We start from the raw sequence: 26,811 nt of genomic DNA on the forward strand, positions 1-26,811 counted from the left end.
GTAAATATTCAATAAACCATTTCCATTCTTTTATTTAAAAATTTGTTATCTCAATTTCTTATTCGCCCGGTGAGTTTCGCCATTTCTGCATATTCTGTAAGTTTTTGTATCCATTTTTCCTTTGCCGGGACTTCTGCTTCTTTCCATTTTGGGGCAAGTAACATTCTTGCTGCTGTAGTTGCATACATGAATAAGTTTCTATATATTTTAGGTAGTTCTGTCCCTATAATTCCCTCTAACACGTGCGATTTCAACACCAAAGCATTCAGATAATTTCTCCATAGAAACTGCCATTCTGGTGGTTCCCTCACTGCAAGAAGTGAGGTTACAGGGAACCAGGCAGAGGGCCTTTTCTGTACTGGCGCCCACCGTGTGGAACGCCCTCCCATCACAATGTCAAGGAGATAAAGAAGTATCTGACTTTTAGAAGACATCTGAAGGCAGCCCTGTTTAGGGAAGTTTTTAATGTTTGATGTTTTATCATGTTTTTAATATTCTGTTGGTAGCTGCCCAGACTGGCTGGGGAGGTCCGGCCAGATGGACGGAGTATAAGTTGTTGTTGTTGATGGAGTATAAGTTGTTGTTGTATATTTTGCTTTGTTGTAAGTCACTTGGCAAACAAATAATAATAATAATAATGATAATAATAATAATAATAATAATGGAATTGTAGAGCTCTCTGCAATTCTCTCCCTAAGAGGAGCAGTCTCCCTAAGAGGAGCAGGCTAGCTTAAGGGCTGCAAGGCACACACAGCTCTGCTCTCAAACACATTCTCTCTGCAGAACCCGCAACTTGAGGCCATTGCCCAACAGTAGGGCCAGCTCTGCAGAAACCCTCAGAATCATCACCGTGCTTCCCTGCTGCTTCTAAGTGGGTAATGATATTGAGGGCAACCAAGTTCCCATTGGAAAAGTTGCCCTGCATTAGTTACCAGGCGTCAGAGCAAGTGCAGTGAAGGTAGATTAAAAAAAAGAAAAAGGATCAGCCTCTGTGAAAGGAGATGGAGAGAGACAGCTCTGGTTAAATTTGACCGCACTTCAAGCAGATTTAACATCATACAAAAATAAATTTGATAATGGGTCGGTGGGCAGGAAGGACACAGAACCAACTACGGAAGGCCAGGGATGGTCATGTGAGATCTCATGGGAACTTTGACGGCCCCACAAGATCTCACAAGAGCATCCCAGAACCAGCACGCTCAGTGGGTCTTGCCCCTCTAGCAAGGCAGAGAGCTAAAACTCCTTTTCCGCGCAAGGTTAACTGCAAGCAGCTGAAATCCCACAAGTTAATTGTGCACAAGGTTCAACCATTCTGTACGTGCTACAGTAAAACTGTAGCTGCAGCAGACACGAACTGGAACATCAGAAACATTTGTGAACTCAGCTGCGCACGCCCTTCTGACGTCCCTCGAGCAAGGACACTTTCAGCAGTCATTTCAGCACCAGAGGCTGAAGTAGCCGCTTCTGCATGCCTGGCAAGTGCAGCCAAAATTACACCATGGAGCTCATGGTCGGAAATATCCCTGAGACCCAGACAATTAAATGAAATCTTCAAAGAGGATAACAAGGGAGGATTCACTTACAGACTTTCCAAATTCCAAAAGGATGTTATAGATAAGTCCAAATTATTAAAGAAGGCGTATACTTTTGGAATGGGAAACTAAAGATGAAGAAGTTAATGATTAAGTGGGCACAGTATACAATTTGAGGATTGGATAAGGCTTTGGAAAGTGAATTTGAAAGTTATGGATTGTATATTGTTGAAAGAGAACTATATGAAGATGATGTATAGGTAGTATGTCACACCAACAAAATTGGCAAAAATGTATAAAACAGAACAAAAGAACTGTTGGAGATGTACAGAAGGGGAAGGTACATTTTACCATATGTGGTGGGATTGTAAGATTGTTAAAAAAATTGGGAAATGATATACAATGAATTAAAAAAATGTTTAAAATAACATTTGTAAAAAACCAGAAGCTTTTCTGTTAGGTATTTTAGGACAAGAACTGCCAAAAGAAAAACGGACATTATTCATGTATGCTACAACAGCAGCAAGAATCTTAATAGCACAAAACTGGAAGACTGGAGAAATACCATCAAAAGAACAATGGCAAGAAAAGTTGATGAACTATGCAGAGTTGGCAAAGTTAATGGATAAGCTGTGTGAAAAGGAAAATAGTAATTCTGAAAAAGAATGGAAACCTTTTACAACATATTTGCAGAAACAACAAAAAAACGGACCCGCTGGCAGGATTTAAATAAACATTTACAACTTTGTTTAACAATGTGACAACACAATAATATATACAAATAGCAGAATGTAACATTTGATGTAATAAACCAGAAATGGAAGCCGAGGGAAGTCAATAGGGAGGGGGGAAATTGGAAAATGAACGTTATTGATATTGGATATTTGTTATGAGAAAAAGAAAATCAGTAAAAATTTATTTATTTATTTAAAAAAATATCCCTGAGACGACATTACAGGGGAGATGGAATCAGTCTGCATCAAACTGTGACGTGCCTGGCAGGAAGGCACCCATCCACTGCCATTATCAGTGTTTGACGACGACGACCTCAGTTCAGCCTGCCCACCAAGTTGATCATAGCCCACTGGCGACATGGGGCAGCTGAGCTGAGCAGGGGCCCCGATGAACCTCTTGGTTTTGTGGCTTGAGAATATAAAAGTAGAGAGAGTTGTCGAGCACTTGGGAGAACTGGATCCATGGCTAGTGGGCAGCCTGGGAGGTCACAAGCCCAGGAGAGCCATCCACAGATGTCTTATCCACCCACTGCCCACCTGAGCAGTCCAGTAAGCAGCTCCAACAAGTCCTCGTTCTCTGTAACATGGGGAGCTTTCCCTGCGTTTTTACAGGGCATCCCTCGCGGCAGGGAGTGCCAAACTAAGTTCTTTGATTCCATAAAATATAAAATTCAACAACTGTGTTTCCTTAAATGCAGGCCAGACCAATCAAGAGTCACATCAGGTAACTCTTCCTAGTACCAAGTGTCTGTAAAACATCACTCCATCCTTATTTCCGCTTTCCCCCTTTTCTTCTTCTTCTTCCTCTTCTTCATCACTGCCATATCCTCCGTACTCGCGTTCTCTCCTCTCCTGCTTGCTCCATCGAAGCCCGAGGGCCCTTCAGTCCCATGATGTGCGCCTTCTCTGGCCTCCTGCTCACTGCTATTCTCTCCATTCACTTTTGCCTTCTTTTTCCTCCTCTTCTTCTTCTGGCTGGGTTCCGTGGCCGGGCAGTGGTGGTCCTGGCTGGAAGTCTGGAGCGCTGCTGGGAGGCTGCTATGTTTCAGGATGTCTGCTGCTGTCACCGTGGCTTCCTGGCACCTCTGCCATTCTTCGTCACTGTCCTGCTCGCTGCAAAGAGTTACAGGCAAAACAGTGGTAGAGTTAAAACCTTGGAATTTGCTTCTGCAATATGGAGCAGCGGCCACTAACTTAAGATGGCTTTAAAAAGAGGATCAGACCAATTCACGGAGAAGAGGGGTATGGATGGCTACTAGCCATGCTTATTATAAATTAATCACTATCTACACACCTGGGAATCCCAAGTGCTGGGGAAGGGAGGGGGAGCCTTGGGAGCATCGCAAGGGTCAGACACAGCATCAGCTGCAGCCTCCAAGCCAGCTGCCTGGCTGGCCAGTTCCACCTCTGTCATGCACACCTGCCAGAGCAGCATCTCACCTGGAGCTGCAGTACCGCTGCCGCCGCCTCCCTGCAGTCTGAGGTTCTGGCTCCCCACAGTCTCCTGGCACTGATGAGGAGAAGAGGCGGAAGCCTAAGACATTGAAAGAAAAGCGGGGAAGTTATTAGGGCACCCTCTGTGTTGGGGTCAGACCAGGACCATATATCCAAAGGGCATGTAGGAGTGCAAGTTATCCAACCCAGCTAAGCGTTTTGTGTTTCCATTTTATATTTTTGTGCTGTGAGCCGCCCTGCGATCTTTGGATAAAGGACAGTATATAAATTTAATAAATAATAAAAATAATAATAAAGACTACAGTCATACCTGGGGTAAAAGACGCTTCAGGTTGAGCATTTACAGGTTGCATTCCGTGGTGACCCAGAAGTAATGGAATGGGTTACTTTCGGGTTTCGCCACTCACGCAAGCGCAGACACTCAAAATAACGTCACACGCATGCGCAGAAGCAGCAAATTGCTACCAGCAGACGCACAGACGTGGGTTGCGTTCTGCTCAGGGTGCGAACGGGGCTCCGGAACGGATCCCGTTTGCATCCAGAGGTAACACTGTATTGGAGCGAGAGACTGGGAGCGCAAGTGGGCCTTGCTCTGTTGACCAGCAGGGCAGCAGGTATGGCTTCTCGGAATTCTACCAGGCCTCACCAATCCAGGAGCTTCATACTGCCTGTCAATCTGAGAGCCTGGTGTTGCATATACCTATCCCTTACTGTGCCTGAATTGTGTTCCACAGAGTACTGTGTTTGCCGTCAGAGGCCAAGTCTTCTGTGGCATGGAGGGTGGTGGCACAGAACTGGCCTTTTCGGTGGTGGCTCCCTACCTCGGGAATGGTCTTACCAGGGAAGAATGCCTGGTGCCATTGTTGCCTGTCTTTAGGCAACAGGCAAGAAGACACTTGTTTACCAAGCCTTTTTAATTTTTTATTGGGAAGGTACTTAACGAGATTTGTGCTCATCCTTTAAGTGGGGCAGGAAAGGACTTGTTCTTTTAAAATATATTGCTGGGTTAGTATTTTAGTTTGGGGGTATTGTTGTTTTCCTGCTTGGTTTTAATGTATTAGTTCTTTCTATTTTTATTGCGGAAGTTGCTTTGAGACACCCAACTACAAAAATGTGACTAATAAACACAAAAACCTAACAATAAAATATTTGAGGTTTGAGGATACGCAGCCTCAGGCTCCAAGGTCCTTGCTTCAAACTCCAGAGTTCCTGACACAGCAAATTTAGCTTGCACAAACACACAGAACCAAAGCAACACTTAAGTTGGTGTAAAGCATTTTAGATTATGCAGAGAACCCACTCACCATCGTCTTCAGTTTCTGAGGACTGCAGATCGTCCTGTGCAGGTCCTGGAGAATGCTTCAAAATAGTAATGGAGCTAAAAGAAAGAATTACATTTGCACAACGAAAAGGGAAACCAAGGGTCATACTGGCATGACACAAATGATACAGCAAGCCTAGGAGTCATTGGTTGGTTGGGTTTTGGCCAGACAATCTGGTAATCATTTGCTGGTCCAGATTCCCAGTTTTCATTATCATGCTTGTTTTTTGTTTTTGTATTTAAAGAAGCAAGTCTTTAGCTCTGATTCCTGCATTGTAGGGGGTTGGACTAGATGTCCCTTTGGATCCCTTCCAGCTCTGTAATTCTATGATTGTAAAACCAGAGCTGAAATGTGCAGGCATTATTCCACCCACCTGCTTTGGGGAAACTCCCTGCTGCAGTCAGCTAGAATTGACCAGGAAGCAGCAATAATACCCACAGAGACAGTAAATTCTAGATGTAGTTACAGCTGCCCAGAGATGGAACTTCCTGGTTTCTTTCATAGCTATTTTCCCCTCTCACCTGGAGTGGAAGTAATTTTTTAGTCCAGGATTTTAGCATGCCTGTGATTGCATGACCTGCCCCTCCCTTCCTCCCTCAAACAAAAGTAAAAAAGACAGGGGTTTATGTTCTAAGGCAGGTGCTTTTATTTAATTTTACAAAGTTGCTTTTTAAAAAAAGCTTTGTATTTGTTCCTTAAATATGCTAGTTATACATGACCTGGATGACTGAAGTGCATTAAACTTGGGGCTGGCTTTGAAAATGATTTTAAAAATTCATGGTCATGCTATGCCAGTGCTTTACCATCTGCCTTTAATTTGGAGCACTGGATGTGTCCTTAAGAATTCTTGCACCAAAGCAATTTCTACTTAGAACTCTCCAAAAATATGAATTTTATCTGAGGGAAGGGCTCAAGGAGCATCAATGTCACATCTTTGAGAACATATACCTGTCCAAAATTGCTCCCAATTTCTTTGCAACATGAGCTCGGAATTCTGGAGTGGTCTGCAGCTCATTCCCATCCTGCCCGTGATCAGAGACCTTCTCTCTGTTTAAAGAGAACAAACTACTAAATTATCTTGGAAGTTTGTAGCAAACAGTTCCCTTTGCCTTGAAAAGAAGAAGCTGGAATCAGATCCTGAAAACTGTAATGAGCCAGCCAGAGGGCTGTGCAGTATGAAAGATCTGGGTTATGGCCTCAGTGCGAATGCCAAGCAGAGAGGCCAAAGATCTTATATAAACACATTTGGCACCAATTCAGGTTGTCTAATACACGACATGGAGGTATGAGAAACAGACTTATAACTCACCTAGGGTTTTTTTGTTTTTGTTTTAAGATCCAGGTAAGTACAATCCTGCTATCCTACCCCTGTGCTGGGTAAATTGGAGAAAAGCATAATTAAACCTAGAATTATGACCAGCTTTCTGGCAGAGGACTCAGGGATGCATTTAGACCAGCATGCCTGGTGAGAGCCTCTTGGGGCTAAAACATGTCAAAAAGAATGGAAAAGGTTGTAGAATAGAGTGTTCCCTTGTTCTGAGTGTTTTATTTATTATATTTATATATATTATATTTACTATATTTCTTTATCCTCAATAAAAACTTTATTACCGGGGGTTCTTGGGGTTCTTGACTTTGCACAATTTTGCCTTTGCGTGCAGACCCCTGGAACCAAACTTTCACATAAGTGGCAGGCCAAATGTACTACATGATTCTTATGGCTATGTAGCTCAAATTTTAGTTTCTAGTAGAACAGAACACAACACTCAGTAAACTTTCAAAAAAGCAAAGTTACCTGATGCTAGGTTCAGCGGATGGCAACTTGCTCTTCTTAAAGTTACCTGTAAAAAGTTAACAATTAGGCCCAACATGGAAGCGACGTTAGTTCAGATTCATGAGCGAGCCCTTGACAAAAGCAGTTTACAAAAATAATGGTGCAATAAAATTATTAGCAAAAGCAATTATTAAAAAAATTAAAACCAGCAACAAACTAAAAACACATCAGCATTCTAGATATTTAGGTAGGCTTGCCTAAATGAAAATGTTCTTAGCAGGTGTCGAAGAGTAAGAATACAGTGATGTTCCAAAGCGTAAGTGCTGCTAGAAGACTGATTTTTGACAGATTTTTGTTGGTGCTGCAAAAAAGCATCAAAATCTTTGTGGATCGTTTTTCTGAGTCACGTGCCTCGTGCCAATTGATTTTATAGGCTTCTTATCCATCAAGCTAAGGCAGGCATATGTGGCCATTGGCTTTTGAAGCGCCCAGCCCCCATCAGCCCCAGCCAGGGATAACAGAGGTTGCAGTACAAGGAAACTGCAGGTGCCCCATTCCTGGTTTTAAGAGATCAACTGGATACAGCCCTATTTATGGCACATACAAAAAAGGCTTTCCTGCAGGGCTTTTTTGGGATGGGTAAAGCTTCTATTTAGAGAGAGGAAGGTGCTGGCAGGCCTGCCGCTCAGGGCTCTCCCTACCGCCTTTGGGCACCAGCAGGGCCGCTGCTGCTGCTCGCTGCAGCACCGGGTCCCAGGCAGCCTCCCGGAGGCGCCCCAAATCCTCCTCCTCGCTGCTGCTACTGCTGCTGCTGGCTCTCCTGGTAGCCGACATGATGGAAATCCCCATGGTCGCAGTGCATCCTGGGGACTGTGGTCCAGACCTCGTGGCTCAGCCCTTCCCTAGCCCGGTGCCCTCGGAATTGGACTACAACTCCCAGTAGCATAGCCAGATGATACTGGGTCCGATTGGAGCATTACTGTGCTGCCTGGGGCTGATGGGAGTTGTAGTCCAAAACTGTTGAATGGCGAAAACGACCCTAAATGTCTTCATTGGGCTGGTCAGCATATGTGTGGAATACAGAACACAGAACACTTAATTCACCGTCAGAGAGTGATAAGAAAAATAACAAAGAAAGGCGGGTTTGGCTTAATTTATATTATATATAAGCCCCGCTGATAGCTTTAGATCGTCCATCCATCACATAGGTGGCCTTCTCCTCAGTCTTTTGAAATTGTAAGGTTTCCATACTGACACTGCTTTTCTCCACTGGCCCGAGGCGCCTCATAACATATCTTGCATATGTCCATCTCAACTTCGCAGACTTTTTGGCTACACATAAATTTCAACATTTGTCTCACCCAGTTATTAGTTTAATGATATTACTATAACATGCCACGTTCCATGGCATGCTGTGTTGCTCTCACGCTGCTAAGGCTTGCCAAGACAAAAATGTATAGCAGGCGTCAGAAACAGCAGCAGCACCTCATCAAGAGGCAGGGAGTTCCGAAGTGCAAATGCTGCCACACCGTGTCATGAATCCTTCATTCTCCTCCTCCTCGTCGTCTATTTCCATACATTCAAGTGACGTGGCCCTGGGCTCGGCCCCACCTTTCTCACAGAGCTAGGCCCGGGCTCCGAGGAAGCAGCCGCCTCCGTAGAGTGGCGGGCCTTTTGGCAGGCGGAACCTTTGTCGCGGCTGCCTCCGGGGCAGTAGGGAGAGCCCTTTGCGCCGGGGGACGGCGTGTGCCCTTGGGATAAGGGACCCCCTTTCCTGTTGTGGGGCCGGGCTTCCGGCTAGGGGAAGAAATCAGGTGACAGTTGCCGTTCGGGCGGAGGTGGAGTTCGAGAGAGCGAAGGGCCGCGAGCGGCGGAAGGCGCCAGCCGGAGGAGCCCGCGCCGACTCCGGTGAGAGCCCCGCAGGAGGCAAAGGGGGAGGCCCCCCGAGGTCGGCGAAGGGGGAGCTTGACCTTGGCCGGGCCGGGGGCCTGTCAGGAGAGAATTCCCGCCTTGGGATCAGGTGCCGGGGCTCCGTCTCGCCTCCTGCTCTCTGTGGGGTGGGGGGTATAGGGGTCGAGGCTGCTGGTCAGGCTCAGTACGTTGCCTTTCATCATCCCCTCATGTACAGTGGTACCTCAGGTTACATACGCTTCAGGTTACAGACTAACCCAGAAATAGTGCTTCAGGTTAAGAACTTTGCTTCAGGATGAGAACAGAAATGGTGCTTCGGCGGCGCGGCAGCAGCAGGAGGCCCCATTAGCTAAAGTGGTGCTTCAGGTTAAGAACAGTTTCAGGTTAAGGACGGACCTCCGGTATGAATTAAGTACTTAACCCGAGGTACCACTGTAAAGGGGGGGGGGCTCGTCTGGCTGACCACTGTTGGAAACGGAATACTGGAATCTCCATGGATCCCAGCTTGGCCCAATCCAGCTGGGTAGGGAGGGAGAGCCTATCAGTGGTAGGATAGCCGAATACAGCCTTATTTCCACCAACGTTATTGTTGTTGTTGTAGCCAAATACTGTAGAGCCTTATTCTCCCCAACATTGTTGTTGTTGTTGTTGTAGCTGAACAGAACCTTATTTTCCCCAACATTATTACAGTGGTACCTCGGGTTAAGAACTTAATTCGTTCTGGAGGTCAGTTCTTAACCTGAAACTGTTCTTAACCTGAGGTTTGACTTTAGCTAATGGGGCCTCCCACTGCCACCGCACGATTTCGGTTCTCATCCTGAAGCAAATTTCTTAACCTGAGGTACTATTTCTGGGTTAGCAGAGTCTATAACCTGAAGCGCCTGTAACCTGAAGTGTCTGTAACCTGAGGTACCACTGTATTGCTATTATTTATTATATCCTACCTTTTCTCCGAGGAGCTCTAAGTGTCTGGCACGTTCCTCCCCTTGTCCATTTTATCCTCGCAACAACCCTGTGAGGTAGGTTAGGACTAGAGAGACAGTGACTGGCCCAAAGTCTCCCAGTGAGTTTCATGGCTGTGGTGGGATTTGAACCTTAGTCTCTCTCCCAGGTCCTGGTCCAACACTGTAGCTGCTGTGGTATACTGGCTGTCTTATGCCGAAGACTTGGCATGTTTGCACTGTGGCTTTTATTTGTTTCGTAGAATCTATATACTGTTTGATTGTAAAAAAAAGGGGGGGGGGAAATGCCTCAAAGCAGTTTACTCTCTTTCTCTTCATATATAATGATTGTTAAAAACAACTGCTTAAAACATTTAAAAATAAAACCATTGAAAAACAACAAACAGATTAAAACTCGCACAAAATCTTCACACTTGAGATGTATTCTTTTGGGACCCTCCTCATTTCTGTGATTGTAAATGGTCTGCAACAGGAATTGCAGGATTTGATGCATTCAAGGAGGAGGAGGGCTCTGCAGACATTTATTGGCCATGGTAGCAAATTGGAACCGTCATGTTCAGGGACAGTATCTACCTCTGAATATCAGTTGCTATAGGGTATGGGGGATGGGCTGTCAACTTCAAGTTCTTTTAAAAAATACACTTTACTGGTATTTAGGAAAGTGCACACCTTCATGTCCTTTCTGAAAGCACCAAGGTGACCATGTTTGAAAGCAGGATACTGGACTAGATGAACCAACAGCCCAGCACACTACCTCTTTTACTTTTTAAACTTTAAAATGTACTTCTTGCCTTGTAGTGCAGAGTGAGGAAGAGAGGTGCCCCTCCCCACTCACTGCATTCCTGTGGTGATCAGTTACAGGGAGGCCTAAAAAAACCAAAGATTTTGGGATTCAGAATAGCGTGTAGACTTCCATGTTATCAGACTGAAGTGTTTTTTCCTGCAGTTTTCCCTCTTGGGTCTGTGCATCACTTGGGTATTCTCTGATTGTAGAGTGGCTAATAAATTCTGAAATAAAATAGAATAGAGTAGCAGCTTGGAAAATGAACCCTCTTCTTGTAATGAACAGATTTCAACATTAAAAGACTAGCGATATATCCAGCACAATGTAACCAAGCCAGGATTGCTGTCAGTATGCTTTTTAATGGCATGTAGCCATAGCTTTCAGTTCTAAACTTTTAAAAGGCTTGTTTTTTGTGTGTTTCCCAAAGACTTCATTTCCCTCTGTATCAGGCCGTATAGGCAAAAATTTGCTGTTATCTTGAATCTCTCGGGTCGCCCCAAGCCTTTACATCTTGGTACAGGCATAGTGCAAGACTCTTAACTGATACATGAAAAATATTGAGTGAACTGGTCTTACTTAATTCCATTCAATTAGTGTTGTTCATTGTTAAGATTGTTTATAAATTCTGTGTAAGTGCTGGTGATTTATTCCTATGTGTTTCTTCATTTTTTTCCATTCAAAACCAGAGCATTTTGCAAAGACTGTTGGTAGAAGCTGCATTTGACTTGTGGAATTTTCTGATGTTGTTCCTCTATTCTTCTTCAAGAATGGCCTTTGTGTGTCTCAGTTAAATGGCACAAATAAGTAAGTGCCATTGAGTTCAGCAGGGTTTACTCCCAATTAGTTACATAGTTACATTAGTTACATAGGATGGTGGCTGCCTTCTGCCATGCTTGGGCATGTGCAGATATTGACCTTACTTTGTTGTTTCTGGAATCCGTCTGGCTCGGGAGACAATGGAGGAGTGTGCCTTTAAGGGTGAAGTCAAAAGACTTTACTATAAATGTATTAATGCAGAACTATTCCAGACATGGAGATACGGTAGTTTACATGCATGATCTAACACAGTGTTTCCCAACCTTTTTTGGGCAAAGGCACACGGAGGTAGGCTGGTGTGCCGTGGGAGGGAGGCGGGCGAGTCGGGCGGCGAGCACACGCGGGGCGGCGAGCGAGCTCCCTCCCACATCCCATCGCCGCTCGCTTCGGCCGGCCTACTGGGCTGTCGCAGGCGGAAGGCCTGCGCATGCGCGAGGTTTTCGCGCCTTCCTCCAGTAGGCCGGCCGAAGCGAGCGGCGATGGGATGTGGGAGCTCGCTCGCTCGCCGCCCCGCGTGTGCTCGCCGCCGCCGCCCCGCCTCTCGCCGCCCGAGTCGCCCGCCTCCGTCCCACGGAACACCGGTTGGGAAACACTGATCTAACAGGTTAAATTGGATGTATATTTTTTCCAGAATAAAGGAATAATGCATGCTAAATGTTTTCTTAGGAACTAGATTCAGGTAGGTAGCCGTGTTGGTCTGACGCAGTTGAAATATATATATAAAAAACAAATAATCCAGTGGCACCTTAGAGACCAACTAAGTTTGTTCTTGGTATAAGCTTTCATGTGCACACAAAAGCTTATACCAAGAACAAACTTAGTTGGTCTCTAAGGTGCTACTGGACAATTTTTTTATTTTCTTAGGAGCTAGTATGTTAAGAGCGTGAAACGAACATCTGTGCAGGAGATCATATTGAGGTGATCTGGGCAGCCCCTCCCAAAGTTATCCAGTTAATCACCTGGTCTGGAAAAATGCTTTGGGTCCCTAATGTTCAGCCCTGCAAAGAGACAAAGAAATGTTTGAAAAATCATGTGTGTCAAAATACGAATTTTAGCTGCCTGGATGAGTGACCACCTGAGATTTTTCCAACCCTATTCCACAGGCATTGATTTTGTTTTGTTTTTAATGTTAGCTCGTTTGCTTCTAGTGAGCTGTGCATAATTAATCCAAAAGATTTTGTGGTCACAGATGACCAGACTTTGTTACAATGCTTATACACTATTTTACTTAAAGACTATTTAAATAAAAATCAAACATATTTACTATGGAGTAAGTCCATTGAACAAACTGGGGTTACTTCCAAATAAGCATAGATAGGATTGTGCTGTCAAAGTGGCTTGAAGGCTCAGGATAGCTGAGAATTGCAAAACTGGAGCAAAGGTCCAAGGCAGTATAGTAGAATGGGAAATAGAGCCTCAAGAAGTCAACATGTAAATCAAGGTGTATGTATATCCTGGGTGCAGACACCTATATAAAAGGGTAACGTCCAGATTAGATAACTTCTCTCCAAAGCAGGAAACCACTAGTACGTTCATAAGCTTGCAGCTTAATGTTTCATGAGAAGTGCCCGGCTTAATAAAGGTGTGTGTGTGTGTGTGTTTTGCCACTTTTTTTCATTTAAAATGCATGCATGATTTTACTAGCAGTGGCTGAACCACTGAAAAATCTGTAGAGCTCAGAAGCTGCATCTATTAAAGCTTGCTAGCTGATTGCAAGGCTGCCCTTTGGGAGCCCCCTGCAAAATGATGTAACTGAATGAAAAGAGTTCTGTTGAAATAGGTGCCTCCTCTTTCCCACTTGCGAAGTTCTGGTGATGTGGGCATTAAGCTGCTCTGGACCCACTGTGGAGCTGCGTTCCCCTATGCAAAAAGCACCATTTCACAGGAGCCAAGTGGCGATGCAGATAAGGTCCCAGTTCAGTACTTGTGCTTTCTCCTTTGGCGTTTTTGCGAGGAAAGGAAGCAGAGAGGGGCTGAATTCGCTTCAGGTAAGCGAGGCAAAATGATAAGATAGCAGGGTGGGGATTCTGTTTTTGGAAGAGCCGCATAGTATATTAAGACGGGGGTCCCCTTGTGTAAGAAGTGGACTTCTCAGCTGCTTACACACTGCTGGGTTTTACAAGTGCTGTAAGCTTTAATTAGTAGGGTAATCTACGAAAGTTTGATTAGTCATTTGCCAGCAGATAAATTATAATTGGTGAGCTGAGTTTTCAAGAACACGCATGTTTATGTATGTTTTGGTTTGTTGACGTGGCAGAAATGAGAGGGAGAACCTTTCTTTGAACAATGAGTGGGAGGGTCCTGTTTGTTAAATTCCAGGTTGTGTTTTCTTTGATACCTTTGAATCTTAATAAATTCATTGAGTAGTTGGTTAATGAGTAAATGATTCCTCAGTTTAAATTGCTGTCATTTTTTTCATGCATAAAACATGGAGCTGCCAGATGAAATCAATTATTTTGTCTAATTGTTGGTGGTTGTTTTTAGCTTTTGAATTGAATGTTAGGGTGGATGTTGTTGCAATAAGTGGGCCAGTATATTGCTTTTACACCCTGCATTGTAGACATATGGTGGCTTGTCTGTGGATTTTGTTAAGTTGGAAATGAAGGATCTTAAGATTAATTGAATGAATACAAATTGAGAAAGAAGCCTCTTAAAAAAAGTTTTTTTTAGCGTATTCTGTTTAATTCTCAAAGGTGTTCTGCTGTGCATCCATGCATCTTTGTTAAACCCATCCCCAGCCTTAGATGTGCCAAGCCCACTGGGAAGTGCCATGAATTTAAAAACCAAAAAAGGCTTTGGATGTATTAATACTATCATGCACTGAATTTCAGGGAGTGTTTGTAAATTGCTATGCTAAATGTTGTGGGGCTTGGTTAAAAGAAACAAGCAGGGAACTCACTGGGAGGCCTAGAGATTGCTCTGGTCCCATCAGTGCCAGTCATGAGGGCATATTAAAACCAGGTTGTTGCTCAGCTTGCCCAAGATTTCTCTGGACAACGATAAAAAATGGCCTGAGGGCTTTCACTGTACAAAAACAAACGCTGTAGAGTATTATTTTCCTCAATTTGGTGCCCTCCAGGTGTTTGTACTTCAGCACCAGCCAGCCCAGCTTTACTCCAAAACCTGTGGAGGATGCCAAGTTGGAGATATATGGTAGTGCCACCACCTCCTCCTTGGGTCTGGATTAGGGAGATAATATAATGGCGTCCCCTAAATTCTTTCTCTCTCTCTCTCTCTCTCTCTCTCTCTCTCTCTCTCTCTCTCTCTTTCTTTCTTTCTTTCTTTCTCAGAGTTCAATTGCATTAAAAATTTCCTGACTGGGTGTGACAAGAATGGCCAGCAAAGGGCCAGCAGCTTCTACCTCCACCGAAAGCAACAATGCTGGCGGGACCAGTGGCAACAGCAGCAGCGGGGACGGGGCAAGCCAGGACAGCACTTTCGAGTGCAACATCTGTTTGGATACGGCCAAGGATGCTGTGATCAGCCTATGCGGGCACCTCTTCTGGTCAGTATCCTGGTCTTCTTGGCCAGTTGTTCATCTGCTTTCGACGCCAAACACGCTTGAGTTGCCTACATAAATGTTAGAAAAGTTTATGCTGCTTCTCCACCCCCAACCCCGTGTGTGCCCCTCACTCATCTCTCTCCTTGGCAGTGCCCCTGCAAGCCAGGCGTCAGTTGGGAAGTTCAGTTCCCCACATGCGGCTCTTTGCATTCTTCCCATGGGAATGAATGGCAGTCATTTAATCCCACGAGGGTGTATGAAAGGGGTGCAGTTGTGGGCACAGTGATGCCAGGTGTGCTAGGATCAGGCTCCTGCTGTGGTATCGGATGCACTTGTTCATGGAACTCCATGAGAGCTGCTGTAAGACCTGCTTTCCTAGTGCCACACCTTTACCTAGAGAGCCCTGCCCTCAGTGCTGTGGTAAACCTTGAGGGTGGCAGAGCCTGGGGACTGGCATGAGTGCAGTTTTGCTGCTTTACGTATTTGATTGTGAATGTATAAACTGTTTAATATAGAATGCCTTAAGTGGTGAATGAACGTGTATTCAAACACATATGATAAAATCGGCCATAAGACAAAGCGGCTATGGAAAAATCATCATCATCATTATTCTTGTTCTTATTGGGAACATAACTCCCATTGTCCCTGAACACTGGCAAAGTTGTCATATGGAGGGGATGCCAGGTTGAGGAAGGCCTTTGGCTTGCTTTTCCATAGCACTGGTGGGAAGCCAGTTCTAGATGCTGCCACGCCTGTGGGGAAACAACTTTCAGCCCAAAATACCCTCGTGTGGTCCTGTTAGTTCATCCTCCATTTGCATACTCAAGTTTCACTGTGTTGGGTTTTTCTTTTTCTGAGGCTGCTTGAATGTAAAGCTCAGCTGCCTCTCGGTAAAGTTGGGATGATTCTCTCCACACCTCTGCCTTGTGCCCATTTCAGAGTGTGTGCCCAGGACAGCTGTATAAGCCAGATTTTTCTTCTCCCTCCATTCCTATCATTACTTAAAATAAAACAATGCATGAACAGGAATTTCTGATGCACTGGGGAAATCTGCCGGCTGGCCAGTTGCCTTCTGAGTGCAATGCAGGAATGCCAAAGAACCCCTGACAGACTGCCACCAAACCTCTGTTTAAAAACCTCCAGTGAAGGAGAGTCCACCACCTTCCGAAGGAGCCTGTTCCACTATCGAACTGCCCTTATTGCCAGAAAGTTCTTCCTAATGCTTACTTGGTCTAACCTTCCTTGTAATTTGAATCCGTTGGATCGGGTCCCACCCTCTGGAACAGGATAACGCAAGCTTGCTCCATCTTCCATGCAACGTTGCGACAGCACTTTGGATATTTGAAGATGGCTTTCATATCATATCCAGGCTAACCATATCCAATTCCTTCAACTGCATAAGGCTTGGTACTACCTAGAAGAGAAGCAAATTGTATTATCTGGAAGTGAAGCAATTTTTTTTTTAAAAAAACCACCCCTAGCTGCTTTCTTACTTAAATATTATTGTTTTAATACCCAACTGTGGAACCGGCAGGGCTGGATTCCAGTCTATTGCTTGCTCAGTGTATTTTGATCTCTCTCCCTTTTCTCCTCCTGCCTCCACCGCTGCTCTCCTCCTGCCCTGTCAACAAATCATTCTGGGATTCTCAACAGTTGGCCTTGTTTACACCAGGTAAGGCAGCTTTTCTTTTCTTTTGCTTTGTCTTTCATCAGCTCCTCTTGCTCCGTCAACCCCTCAGCTCTCTGGGGGAACTGAGAAGGTGCAATATCCCTTTCAGTTTCTAAACGGTGCCTGTGCACCAGAGATCTCTAGGGCAACCCAATCTGCTAATAACTGTTAGCATGCAATAGTTTGTAATCTGCAGCTTTTTCTGTGGGGGTGATTGTTCTTTGTTGGAAGCTTCTGTTGGTTTCAGTGAGATGGCACAGATAAATAATAAGTATCTGCGAGGTGGCTGAGTGTTCAGAGCACTTTTGTACATTCTCTTGGTGCAACAGCTCTGTAAAGGTAGGTCAGTATCAATATGAAAATGAGGTTACGTCAGTGTCACCCACTTTTGTCACTGGCAAAAGTGAGGAGTTTCCATCTCTGTGCCCTGCACCAACTTCTAAATACTGGGGTGGGAGAGGCCATATGTTAGTGTGCAGCTTAAAGGCCTGAGGCAAGAGTTGTGGCCTGTTGTATGTTAAGGGATGCCGAGGAAAAAGTGTGGGTCAGGCCACAAAAGGGGTAGAAGGGTCTGCATGCCACACAATAGCCTTTGTCAACCTGGGGCCCTCTAGATGCTGTAGATTCCAGGTCCCACTGGCCTCAGCCAGCACAGCTGTACAATGCTGGGGAGTTGAAGTACATGCTGGCTGAAATGAAGGTGCTTTAGAGTGAAATATCTAAAGGGAGCCAGATTGGGAAATTGCTGCCACAGAACCATGCAGTAAAAATGGTCCCAAAGTGCTGAGAGCATGAGAAGATGTTTGGCAGTGGTGGAGAGGTGGAGATGATTCCTTGTGCCCAGAAGATTTTGTGAATGGCACATGCGATGACACTTAGCAAATGCTTTCGGTGGTGGTATTCTGATTCTGATTCGTTAATGTATTTAAATCCCACCTTTCTCCCAAATTTGATTCAAGGAGATTTTACAGCATTTTACAAACCTCGTTCTAAAACACAAAGGGATGAAAACAAGCTAGTTAAACACCATATTTAAAATAAAATAAATCACATTCAGAACCAGCATTAAAATACTGATTGCACCTCGTTTCCAAAGGCCTTTCTGAACAGGGAGGTTTTGGCTTGCTGATGGAAAGATAATAAAGGAGGAGCCGGACTAGCCTCTCTAGGAAGGGAATTGCACAATAGGGAGTCCTGTGTGCTTCATGCAAGGCACATCTCTAGTCTCTTGCTCAGGTTTCTTCGTTCTTTCCTGCCTTTCCAGTGGTTAGAGACCAGGCCCAATCGGCAGGTGTGTCCTGTATGTAAAGCAGGTATCAGCCGCGACAAGGTCATCCCACTTTACGGAAGGGGCAGCACCGGACAGCAGGACCCCAGGTAAGAATGTTGGAAGCCATTTCTTACAGCCGTAGGGGTGCAAAACCTGCGGCCTTCCAGGTGTTTCTGAACTACAGCTCCCACTGGCCCCCAGGAAGCATGGCCAATGGTCAGGGATGATGGGAGCTGTAATTCAGCAACATCAGGAGAGCCAAAGGTGCCCCATGCCTGTGTTACAAAAACAGCCTTTGTTTTGTGGGAGCCACAAGCCCTTATGGAGTGGGATTTGCAGAAGTGAACGTGGAGAGTTTAGGTGATGTTGTTGCCAAATGCCTGCAAAGCCTTCACCCATCTGTAGTCTTATCTTTTAAAATCTCCCTGCTTGAACTGTCTGTTGCAGTGGTTCCCAAACCCTTTTGGGCTGCCACCCCCTTGGTTCCATAAACACATCCCCAATGCCCCCCAGTGTACTACACTATTAAAAAAAGCATTATATAGAATGGTGCTTTGCATAACCCACTAAGGAAGATAATAACACCATCTATTTGAGAACTGCAACAATTAGTTGCACATTAATCCAAAATCCAATTAAGACTATTTAGTTTCATTTGTTAACCTGAGGAAATAATGGGAGCTGGAATTGGAGCATTTGCCTGTGTACGAGAACTTCGCTATTCCCCTTCACTGCAGGCTGATAGACAAGGCTGATTAGAGCATGAGAACTGGGTGGCAACACTGTTCATGAAAATGCATTTGAGATCCTGAGTGTTTCTAAGGTACTCAGTGCTTCTGGACTCTGTGTTCTGGAAGCAGAGATTTAGAATTATGCAACGTGTATCTGTAGGAATAAGTATCTTGAGCTGGTCTTTAAAAGAACCCAGTCTGATAACATCAGCCCCAATAGGCACATCAGTGCAAAAGACACTTCATTATGCTATGAAGCATTGCTGTAAACTGTAAAAGTGGCAGTGAAAAGTGTTGTGACTCATATACTAGACTATCAAATGTTCTCGATTCCTACCTGGCAGGGGGCTGGACTAGATGAGCCTCGGGGTCCCTTCCAATTCTACAATTCTGTGATTCCTTCCCTGCAAGAAGTGAAGTTACAGGAGGTTACAGGGAACCAAGCAGAGAGCCTTCTTGGCAGTGGCGCCCTCCCTGTGGAACGCCCTCCCATCAGATGTCAAGGAGATAAATAACTATACAACTTTTAGAAGACATCTGAAGACAGCCCTGTAACAAGAAGTTTTTAATGTTTGATTATGTTTTTATGTGTGTTGGAAGCCTCCCAGAGTGACTGGGGCAACCCAGCTAGATTGGTGGTGTATATTATTATTATTATTATTATTATTATTATTATTATTATTATTTATTTATTAGCAGCTTTTCGAAGTCTGATAGTCATTTGCAGCTCCATCACCCAGCTGCTGCCCCCTTGCCTCAAATGCAAAGGTTCAGCCCTTGGCATTTCCAGTTAAAGCTGGGGAAAGATTCCTTCCTGAAACTCTGGAGATCTGCTGTCAGTCAGGGTAGGCAGTACTGAGTTGGATGGGTCAGTTGTCTGACTCAGTATAGTGACGGGCTGTCACTCAGTGGTAGAACATCTGCTTTGCAGATGAAAAGTCCCGGGTTCAATCCCCAGCGGCCTTTCCAGGGCGGGCTGGGAAAATACTTCCTGCCTTAAACCCCGAAGAGCTGCTGCCAGTCAAGAGTAGACTGTACTGAGCTAGGTGGAGCAGTGGTCTGACTTGATGTCAAGTAGCTTCCTATATTGGGGACGCGGGTGGCGCTGTGGGTAAAAGCCTCAGCGCCTAGGGCTTGCCGATCGCAAGGTCGGTGGTTCGATTCCCTGCGGCGGGGTGCGCTCCTGTTGTTTGGTCCCAGCGCCTGCCAACCTAGCAGTTCAAAAGCACCCCCGGGTGCAAGTAGATAAATAGGGACCGCTTACTAGCGGGAAGGTAAACGGCGTTTCCGTGTGCTGCGCTGGCTCGCCAGATGCAGCTTTGTCACGCTGGCCACGTGACCCGGAAGTGTCTCCGGACAGCGCTGGCCCCCGGCCTCTTGAGTGAGATGGGCGCACAACCCTAGAGTCTGTCAAGACTGGCCCGTACGGGCAGGGGTACCTTTACCTTTACCTTAGCTTCCTATATTCCACTATTGTGAAAGGTCTCCACCCTCTTGCAGTCTGTGATGGTTGCACTGGTGGTGCAACACATACACTCTTTCTCTCAAATAATAATGATAAGAGTTTCAACACAGGCCAGCAATTAAAGAGGAAGATAGGCATGGGAACACCTCCTCAGCCACCCCACCCCATGGCTGGAATGCAGTGGAAGGAAAGAAAGGAGCTCTTGGGTCCAGGTGGTGTTCATCAGGTCCCGGAGTTGACCAGAGCTGGGCTGGGCTTGACTGAATAAATTGTCTCTTGCAGAGAGAAGACACCACCACGGCCTCAAGGCCAGAGACCTGAGCCGGAAAACAGAGGGGTGAGTAAGCTACGATTTGCAGCCTTTGGGGGTTACTTCTGTATCTCCCAGAAGTACAAACGAGACAAAAAGGCATATTGCTCACCCTTAGGGCTATGAAGTGCAACGTACAAGCTTAAACCAAAGCATCAGAACAGCCTTGTTCTGTCTGGTGCCTTCCAGATGTCTTGGACTACAGCTCCTATCAGCCCCAGCCAGCCTGACAGGGCAAGCCTACAGGAGACAGTAGACTGGGTGACCTGCCACTCTCCCATACTTTTCCTTGGGTTGGAGAATGATTTTCCTTCTCCTCTGGGCCCCTGTTGGCCCCTTGTACATTCTTTTAGCCCTGTGGTCAGGAACCTCCAGCCCGTGGACCTAATTTGGCCCATGAGGCTGTTTTCTCTCAAGCCACACCCATCCGCCTCACATGTCATTATATATTGCATCAGGTGTGGAGCAAGTAAAGATACAGTCACAAAGAAACCACTGGAAGCCTTAAAATGTGCTCTGAATAGTTTCTTGGCAAGCACAGTTCTTAAATTCAGTGTCGCTGGGATTGATTCTGCTTGAGAGCTCCCAACCGGAGGTCCTGAACAAAGCCAATTCCTGCCAAAAGTGGGACTTGAAGACAGCACTGATCACCTGTCCCACTCTTCCTCATCCTCACAACAATCCTGTGAGGTAGGTTAAGCAGAGAGCGTAAATGGCCAGAGGTCACTCAGTGAGCCTCATGGCTGAACAATGGTTTGAACCCTGGCCTCCTAAGGTCTCTTAGTTTGATTCTGTAAACACTGCACCACACTGGCTCTCAGTAATCATGTTTCCTTTTTGTAGGATTTTATAAAAATGTGGATTTTGAAAGCCTGTGGGGACTGTGTATGTAAACAGCCTCTGATTATACTTGGTCTCCAGCAAGTCTGTGCTACTGGGGAATGAAGATTGATATGTGTAAACATACAGTGTGTGTAGACATGGGGGTTATAAATAGTGTGGGGTTGAGAGATATTGGACAGGCTGCAGAATTTCCTAGCATGAAGATGGGGAGCACACCTGACCTGATGAAATAATTGCATTTTTCCATGCAAGGCAGCTTGGAGCCTCCAGGGTCTACCTGTGGGCCTCATTGCTTCAAACAAACAGCTCTGTTGGGTGTCATTAAGAAGCCTTTTTCTTTTCTCCGCACTCCCTGCAGAGTTGGTGGTGCCTTATTAAATCAGCAGCTGAACTTGAGAGCACCTTTTTAGCAGATGCTGCTGCCAGCACTAAGACTGCTGGAGCAAAAAGGCCTTGCTTGCATTCTGCTCTACTGGCATGGCCTTGAGGATCAGCACAGAATGCCCCCTCTCTGATCAGGTGGCCAGCAGCTGGTAGTACAAGCCATGTGGCCTGTCCCACGTGAAGAGAGAGAGGCTCAGCTGTGGCAAGTTCTCTCATTGGACTGCAATTCCCATCAACCCCAGCCAGCGTATATGATGCTGAGGCTGATGGGAATTGTAGTCCAAGACTATCTGGAAGGCTCCAGGTTGTGGAAGGCTGGTGAAATCCTGGTGCAACATTTCCCACATTCTTGATAGGTGTGTCACACTTATTTTCTGGATCTAAATTGGAAACAAACCCCTCCAGCTTGAAAAGGATTCCTTTCAGAGTGTAGCAAGAAGGAAAGGAGCTGGGTCCCTATGTTTCTGCCTGTGTTGTGGCTTCTCTAGGCAGGCCTTGTAATTTATAAAGATGCAAAGAGATAATGGTCTCTAAGAGCAGGTGTCTTGCTGCATCTCTGCCTTAGAAGTGACAGGGCAATCCAAACGTCCCCATCAGAGGCTAAGTGGAAAGAGGCGAGAGCAGGAAATTGTGCAGAGATACAGTGAGCAGGCTCTTCTGTGAGGGGACACTTTGGGCTCATGAGAGAGGTGCGGGTGTGTGTGAGTGTGTGGGTGGGAGGGTGGGTGGGTGGGTGTGTAAATCATGGCACACAGCCAGGGGCCAGTCATAGTAAATCATAGAGAAGGCAAACAGGTCAGCATTTCACTTCGTAAACTAGCATGCTTGGAAGGTTTCATTATTCCCTCCCCCATTTGTGCTTCTTCCCAGGGCTTCCAGGGTTTTGGGTTTGGCGATGGAGGCTTTCAAATGTCGTTTGGAATTGGGGCATTTCCTTTTGGTATATTCGCTACAGCATTCAACATAAACGACGGTCGGCCTCCCCCAGGTAAGGAGCACTTTCGAATAAAAAAACCCCTAGCTGGTTAAAAAAACCCTAGCAAGCCAGCAAATCATTGGTTGCACTCACCATAATTATAGGACTGGCAGATCAAAAAAAAGCTGGCACCTGTCCATTGTACTTACATTGCTGTTTGTGTAACCAGGGCTAAGTCCTGATGTTTCATTTGTTTAGAACCCTTTAAATATAGATAAGCTATTCTGTTTTTAAAACTTCAATCAGATGAGTGCTGCTTATCTTCTGTTCCATTTTTGTTTTGCTTTTTAAGTACAAAGTGAGAACAATACATTTCTGCTTAGCAGTTCACCCGTGAAGTGATTCTCACTGGTAGTTTGTAAGGAACAGCCTCCGAGCTGATTAGCATCAGTGCTCTCTATATGGAGCAAAACCAGTTGAGTCACTTTCGGTGGCCCTGAATCCTGAGCAGGCCCCCTCCTTTGTTCATGAGCCAAAGCCTTTGACATAACTTTGGGGCTTTGGTGGCCTTTGACGTAAATGTATTTCATGTCCACCACCGAATATATTAAGTTTCCTGTCTCTTATGTTAAGATTTGAAAGCAAAACTGAAAACCCTTGTGGTTTTGTACTACTTAAGAATTAATTTTTCACTCTGCCATTTGCTAACAGAGACTTCTTAAAACCAACGCTTTCAACTTGAAATGTGCTGGGTGTTTTCAGTGACAGGCGCGCTATCCTTACTTGATCACCTTTCTGCTTTTTTCATGGACACTGCGGCTGTTGCCTTGTCCTTCTTAGCTCTGGCTATATGCAGGGAGTCACAACAATGCAAGATGTGGGGATATTACTAGTAAAGGAGCGTCCCAATAGGGGATATCACTATTATTATTATTATTTTTTAAATCACAGGCTGGCTTTCTGAGCAAAGCTCTCCCCAGGGTGGCTTATGTAATATACATTTCCAGAATGTAACAGCAGTGCAAAACGCAACGTTTCAGCAAATTCTGAGCCACTATAAAAGTGAAATGATCCAGCAATAATAAAACACGTGCACAACCCAGAACCAAAACAACCCGGTTTATCCATTTCACAGAGCAAAAATATAATGTATCGTTTGGTGAAACAGGGTCTTCAGAGCCTTTTCAGAGGCCTGCAGTGTGCTAATCTTTTGAATGTTGACAGGCAGCAAACTGCAGATCCAGGGTGCTCCCACTTAAAAGGCCCTGTCACCCCTGCCATTTTCACTAACTGAGGCCATGAGCAAATGAGGAAGGCTGCCATTGTTGATATGGGTTCAAGCAATCCTTCAGATAACTTGGGACAGTTGAAAGAGCCTAGGGAAGTCTTACAATGAAGATGCAGAATGGTGGCTGATTCCATGCTTTTCTGCTACTGGATCTGGAAATACACTGCTTTTGTTTGCTGAGAGAGGTTCCCTTTTCTTTCTGTCTTCCCAGCGGTTCCAGGGACTCCCCAGTATGTGGACGAACAGTTCCTGTCCCGCCTCTTCCTGTTTGTGGCCCTGGTGATCATGTTCTGGCTCTTGATCGCTTAACCTTGCCCTGTATTGTACCGTGGTTTGTGGGGCTCCGAACTGGTCACAGACGACTGCTTCTTTTTCTCCGTGCCCCACTGCCAGCCTCTCGGTGTCTGGTTCCATAGCTCATGGGCTCCCGCAAGCCCCGATGTCTGCTGCAGTGGGAGGAGGACTCTTGCTTATTACGCCAGAGTAAATGGAATTAAAGGTCTCTCTTTAAAAGCATTCTAAAGTCCAGCCATGTGTCACGCAACAGGTAACTGGCTAAGGCTGCGAACCTAGCTTTGAGCTCCACATGCCAAGAGGGAGCATTGTTTGAAATCATGTGCCAAGCCGTTAAACCAGGTGCTGGCCCTGGAGGGAGAGTGGGTGGCAAGGCCAGGCATGGAAACACTTGCCCTGTTTCTCAAATGAGCCTTGCAACCCAACAGCACTGAAGGGAAGGAGATCAATGGACCTACTGCTTCAGAATCCAGTTGCATAGATTGACCGAAACCCAACTTGCTCCTGGAAATTGCCTTCTTATGTGAGTACAACTTGGCAGGTGAGGTCACCTTAGGAGTATTCTCTTCCTGCTGTTTCCCACCTGGCTGACCTTTTCCCAGGGATACTTAACATAAGTTAAGGGATAAGAGACTCTCTCACCCTGAAACAATAAAATACCTAAACTTCCTGGAACCAGATGGGGCAGGTTCTCTCATCTCAGGGCTGGGGGTGGGGATGTTGGACACCAGAGGGGTCCCCTCTGGGCTTGTTGCACAGCACACATCCGCATGGATGAAAGCAGTGTTGTTTTCCTAAAACTTGTATAACAGCTTTCAGCTCTTAATTTGGATATAGAGAGTTCTGGTTACTGTAGTCATTGACACTCATTTGCTCCTTCCTGAGATGGATCCAAAATTGTCGTCTCCCTGTCCCCCAACTTCTTGGAATGGTTAGTTTGGGAAAAGTGGAGGACAATCTTCTTTTGAGCATTTTGTTCTTCCCCCATAAGAGTTTCTGCATAGTGAGAATAACAGCCTAACTTGGGGGCTTGTTCTCAAGCTCCAAGGGGTCATTTGTTAGTGCGTGAGCTTTTTCAGATGACCAAAGATAATATTTTGAAGGGTCGATCATGAGCATGAGCCAGCAGGAAGCTCTCCTACACAAGCCCCATTGAAACAAATCAGAGCCATGCTCCGGTTTCCACCTTTCCTGGCCTTGTCTCTCCATATGTTGTAGTCTAGGAGTGGGGGGACCTGCGGCCCCTCTTAGCCACAATGCATATCACCAATGGCCAGGGATGATGGGAATTCTTGTTCAACAGCATCTGGAGAGCCAAGGGTTCCCCACATTTTTAATCCAAAATCTCAGGAGAGCACCAGGTTGGGGGAGCTGTCTTCTTCGTTTCAGTGGGACCCACGTGGAAGAGTATCCCACTTAAATGGATCTGAACTATTTACACAAGGGATTCCTTTGCAGGAGTGGAAGAAGCCTGGGAACGTTGCTTTAAAACTGTTGCTGCTGAATCCTGGGAGATTCACAGGACCAAAAATGAACCTTCCTCACTCCCTGACCTCACACTTTCTTGTAAATCTAAGGGTCTCTTCTCAAAGACTCCTGGGTTTCTCTCTCGTTTTGCAATGCTTTTGATCTCGTTTTTTTCTCCCTACTCCTTTCCCAATTTCTGTAGCAGCAATTTTTTATGAGTTGCTGAACAAATCACAGCCAGCAATACTGAAAAGAACAAATTGCATAAGGGGGGCTTCTTTTTTTTGACTAAGGTCTGATAGCATAGTAAAAACCAGTCATTGCATTCCCAGTAGTCACAGTGAGAGCGTTTCCCTTTTTTAAAAATGTAAAATCCTTCTGTCAATGGTTTTCCAAAAAGTGCTCAAGGGCCTGTCAGCGACATAAAAAAGACTGTAACCTGTGCTGCCTCCTAGAACCTGCATATCTTAGATTTGTTTTGTTGGGGAGAAAGATGGTGCCACCTACTGTTGATAAGGTAAACTGAATACCATCATAATATATAAGGGATCTCTGGCATTTCCTTCTTTTTACAGTTCATGAAAATGAGAACCATGGAACTAAAGCTGCCCTTCTGAAAGCAATCTTGTTAAACGGTTTGCTGTAAAGCTTTTTTTTTTTTTAAAGAATAAAATCTGTGGCAATCGGCAAAGAGAAAATTGTTATGGATTTAAAATATTAAAGCAGATTTAACTTCCTTGGATGGACCTTTTAAACATGTGGAGTATTATAGTTTTGCCAGCTGCTACCTGAGCAGAAGGGGATCTGTCAACCAAGGTGACCACAAAAGTACCTAGCCTGATTCAGAAGGTGCTGGATTGGGGTGAGTCCCACTGGTAATGGCTCATGTGGGTTGTATATTTAATGTTCAAATGGTCCAGTCTCCATATTTTCCTGAAACGGCAAAGGGTCTTGTGGCACCTTAAAGACCAGCAAGTTTATTGTAGTGTAAGCTTTCATGGACTCTACATCCCCACTCTGTTGCCTGCATCTGTTGGAATTGTCTTTAATGGGGGCAGAAGATTTTGCAGTCTAGCCTGCTTTTTAAGGTGCCAGAAAAACACTCTGCTGTTTGGATTTCTGCATACAAACACGGCTTCCCCTCTGGAATGTCATATTTTACTTGCGGGTTTGAAATGGCCTCTGGAGTTCCCTTTTCCCCTGCTGTGCTTTTTTTTTTTGTATTTGTATTCTTTCTCTCTCCCCCCCCCCCCAAAAAAAATAATGTATTGATTGTACTTGGCCTATGGTTAGCAAAAGATGGCACCACTGTGCAACACCATTGTGATTCACTAATTTTCACTGTTGTGAAAGTAATTTAGAATAAACACATTTTTACATTA

At 45.3% G+C, this 26,811-nt stretch overlaps 2 protein-coding genes across 3 annotated transcripts; one reads left to right on the top strand and one right to left on the bottom strand.

Annotated features, from left to right (window-relative positions):
* Window positions 1-1,912: 1,912 nt before the first annotated feature.
* Window positions 1,913-7,683, bottom strand: C16H12orf43 (chromosome 16 C12orf43 homolog). 2 transcript variants are annotated; one of them, XM_028709489.2, is made up of 6 exons: window positions 7,519-7,682; window positions 6,839-6,884; window positions 5,992-6,090; window positions 5,026-5,099; window positions 3,707-3,800; window positions 1,913-3,379 (listed from the first exon to the last, which is right to left on the bottom strand). In XM_028709489.2, exons 1-6 carry the CDS (start codon window positions 7,664-7,666, stop codon window positions 3,025-3,027), a joined length of 816 nt encoding a protein of 271 aa, XP_028565322.2. In that variant the 5' UTR covers window positions 7,667-7,682; the 3' UTR covers window positions 1,913-3,024. The 2 variants fall into 2 exon arrangements, with proteins under 2 accessions (XP_028565322.2, XP_077776818.1); XM_077920692.1 differs by lacking the exon at window positions 5,992-6,090 and having other exon boundaries at window positions 7,519-7,683.
* Window positions 7,684-8,570: 887 nt separating this feature from the next.
* Window positions 8,571-26,811, top strand: RNF185 (ring finger protein 185). Its single transcript, XM_028709491.2, has 7 exons — window positions 8,571-8,725; window positions 14,581-14,795; window positions 16,446-16,464; window positions 17,726-17,838; window positions 20,210-20,264; window positions 22,335-22,452; window positions 23,880-26,811. Exons 2-7 carry the CDS (start codon window positions 14,623-14,625, stop codon window positions 23,975-23,977), a joined length of 576 nt encoding a protein of 191 aa, XP_028565324.1. The 5' UTR covers window positions 8,571-8,725; window positions 14,581-14,622; the 3' UTR covers window positions 23,978-26,811.

The sequence above is a fragment of the Podarcis muralis genome, chromosome 16 (genome assembly GCF_964188315.1).
Source record: "Podarcis muralis chromosome 16, rPodMur119.hap1.1, whole genome shotgun sequence".
NCBI classification, from domain to species: Eukaryota; Metazoa; Chordata; class Lepidosauria; order Squamata; family Lacertidae; genus Podarcis; species Podarcis muralis.

Bases quoted from the DNA above. Each gene is read 5' to 3' on its own strand.
- C16H12orf43 (XM_028709489.2), bottom strand. From the start codon at position 7,666: ATGGGGATTTCCATCATGTCGGCTACCAGGAGAGCCAGCAGCAGCAGT. The intron at 6,885-7,518 runs GTAGGGAGAGCC...AACTTTTTACAG, and splicing joins CCTGCTGGTGCCCAAAGGCG to GTAACTTTAAGAAGAGCAAG. The intron at 5,100-5,991 runs GTATATGTTCTC...TCTTTCTTTTAG, and splicing joins TTGGGAGCAATTTTGGACAG to CTCCATTACTATTTTGAAGC.
- RNF185 (XM_028709491.2), top strand. From the start codon at position 14,623: ATGGCCAGCAAAGGGCCAGCAGCTTCTACCTCCACCGAAAGCAACAAT. The intron at 17,839-20,209 runs GTAAGAATGTTG...TGTCTCTTGCAG, and splicing joins ACCGGACAGCAGGACCCCAG to AGAGAAGACACCACCACGGC. The intron at 22,453-23,879 runs GTAAGGAGCACT...CTGTCTTCCCAG, and splicing joins CGACGGTCGGCCTCCCCCAG to CGGTTCCAGGGACTCCCCAG.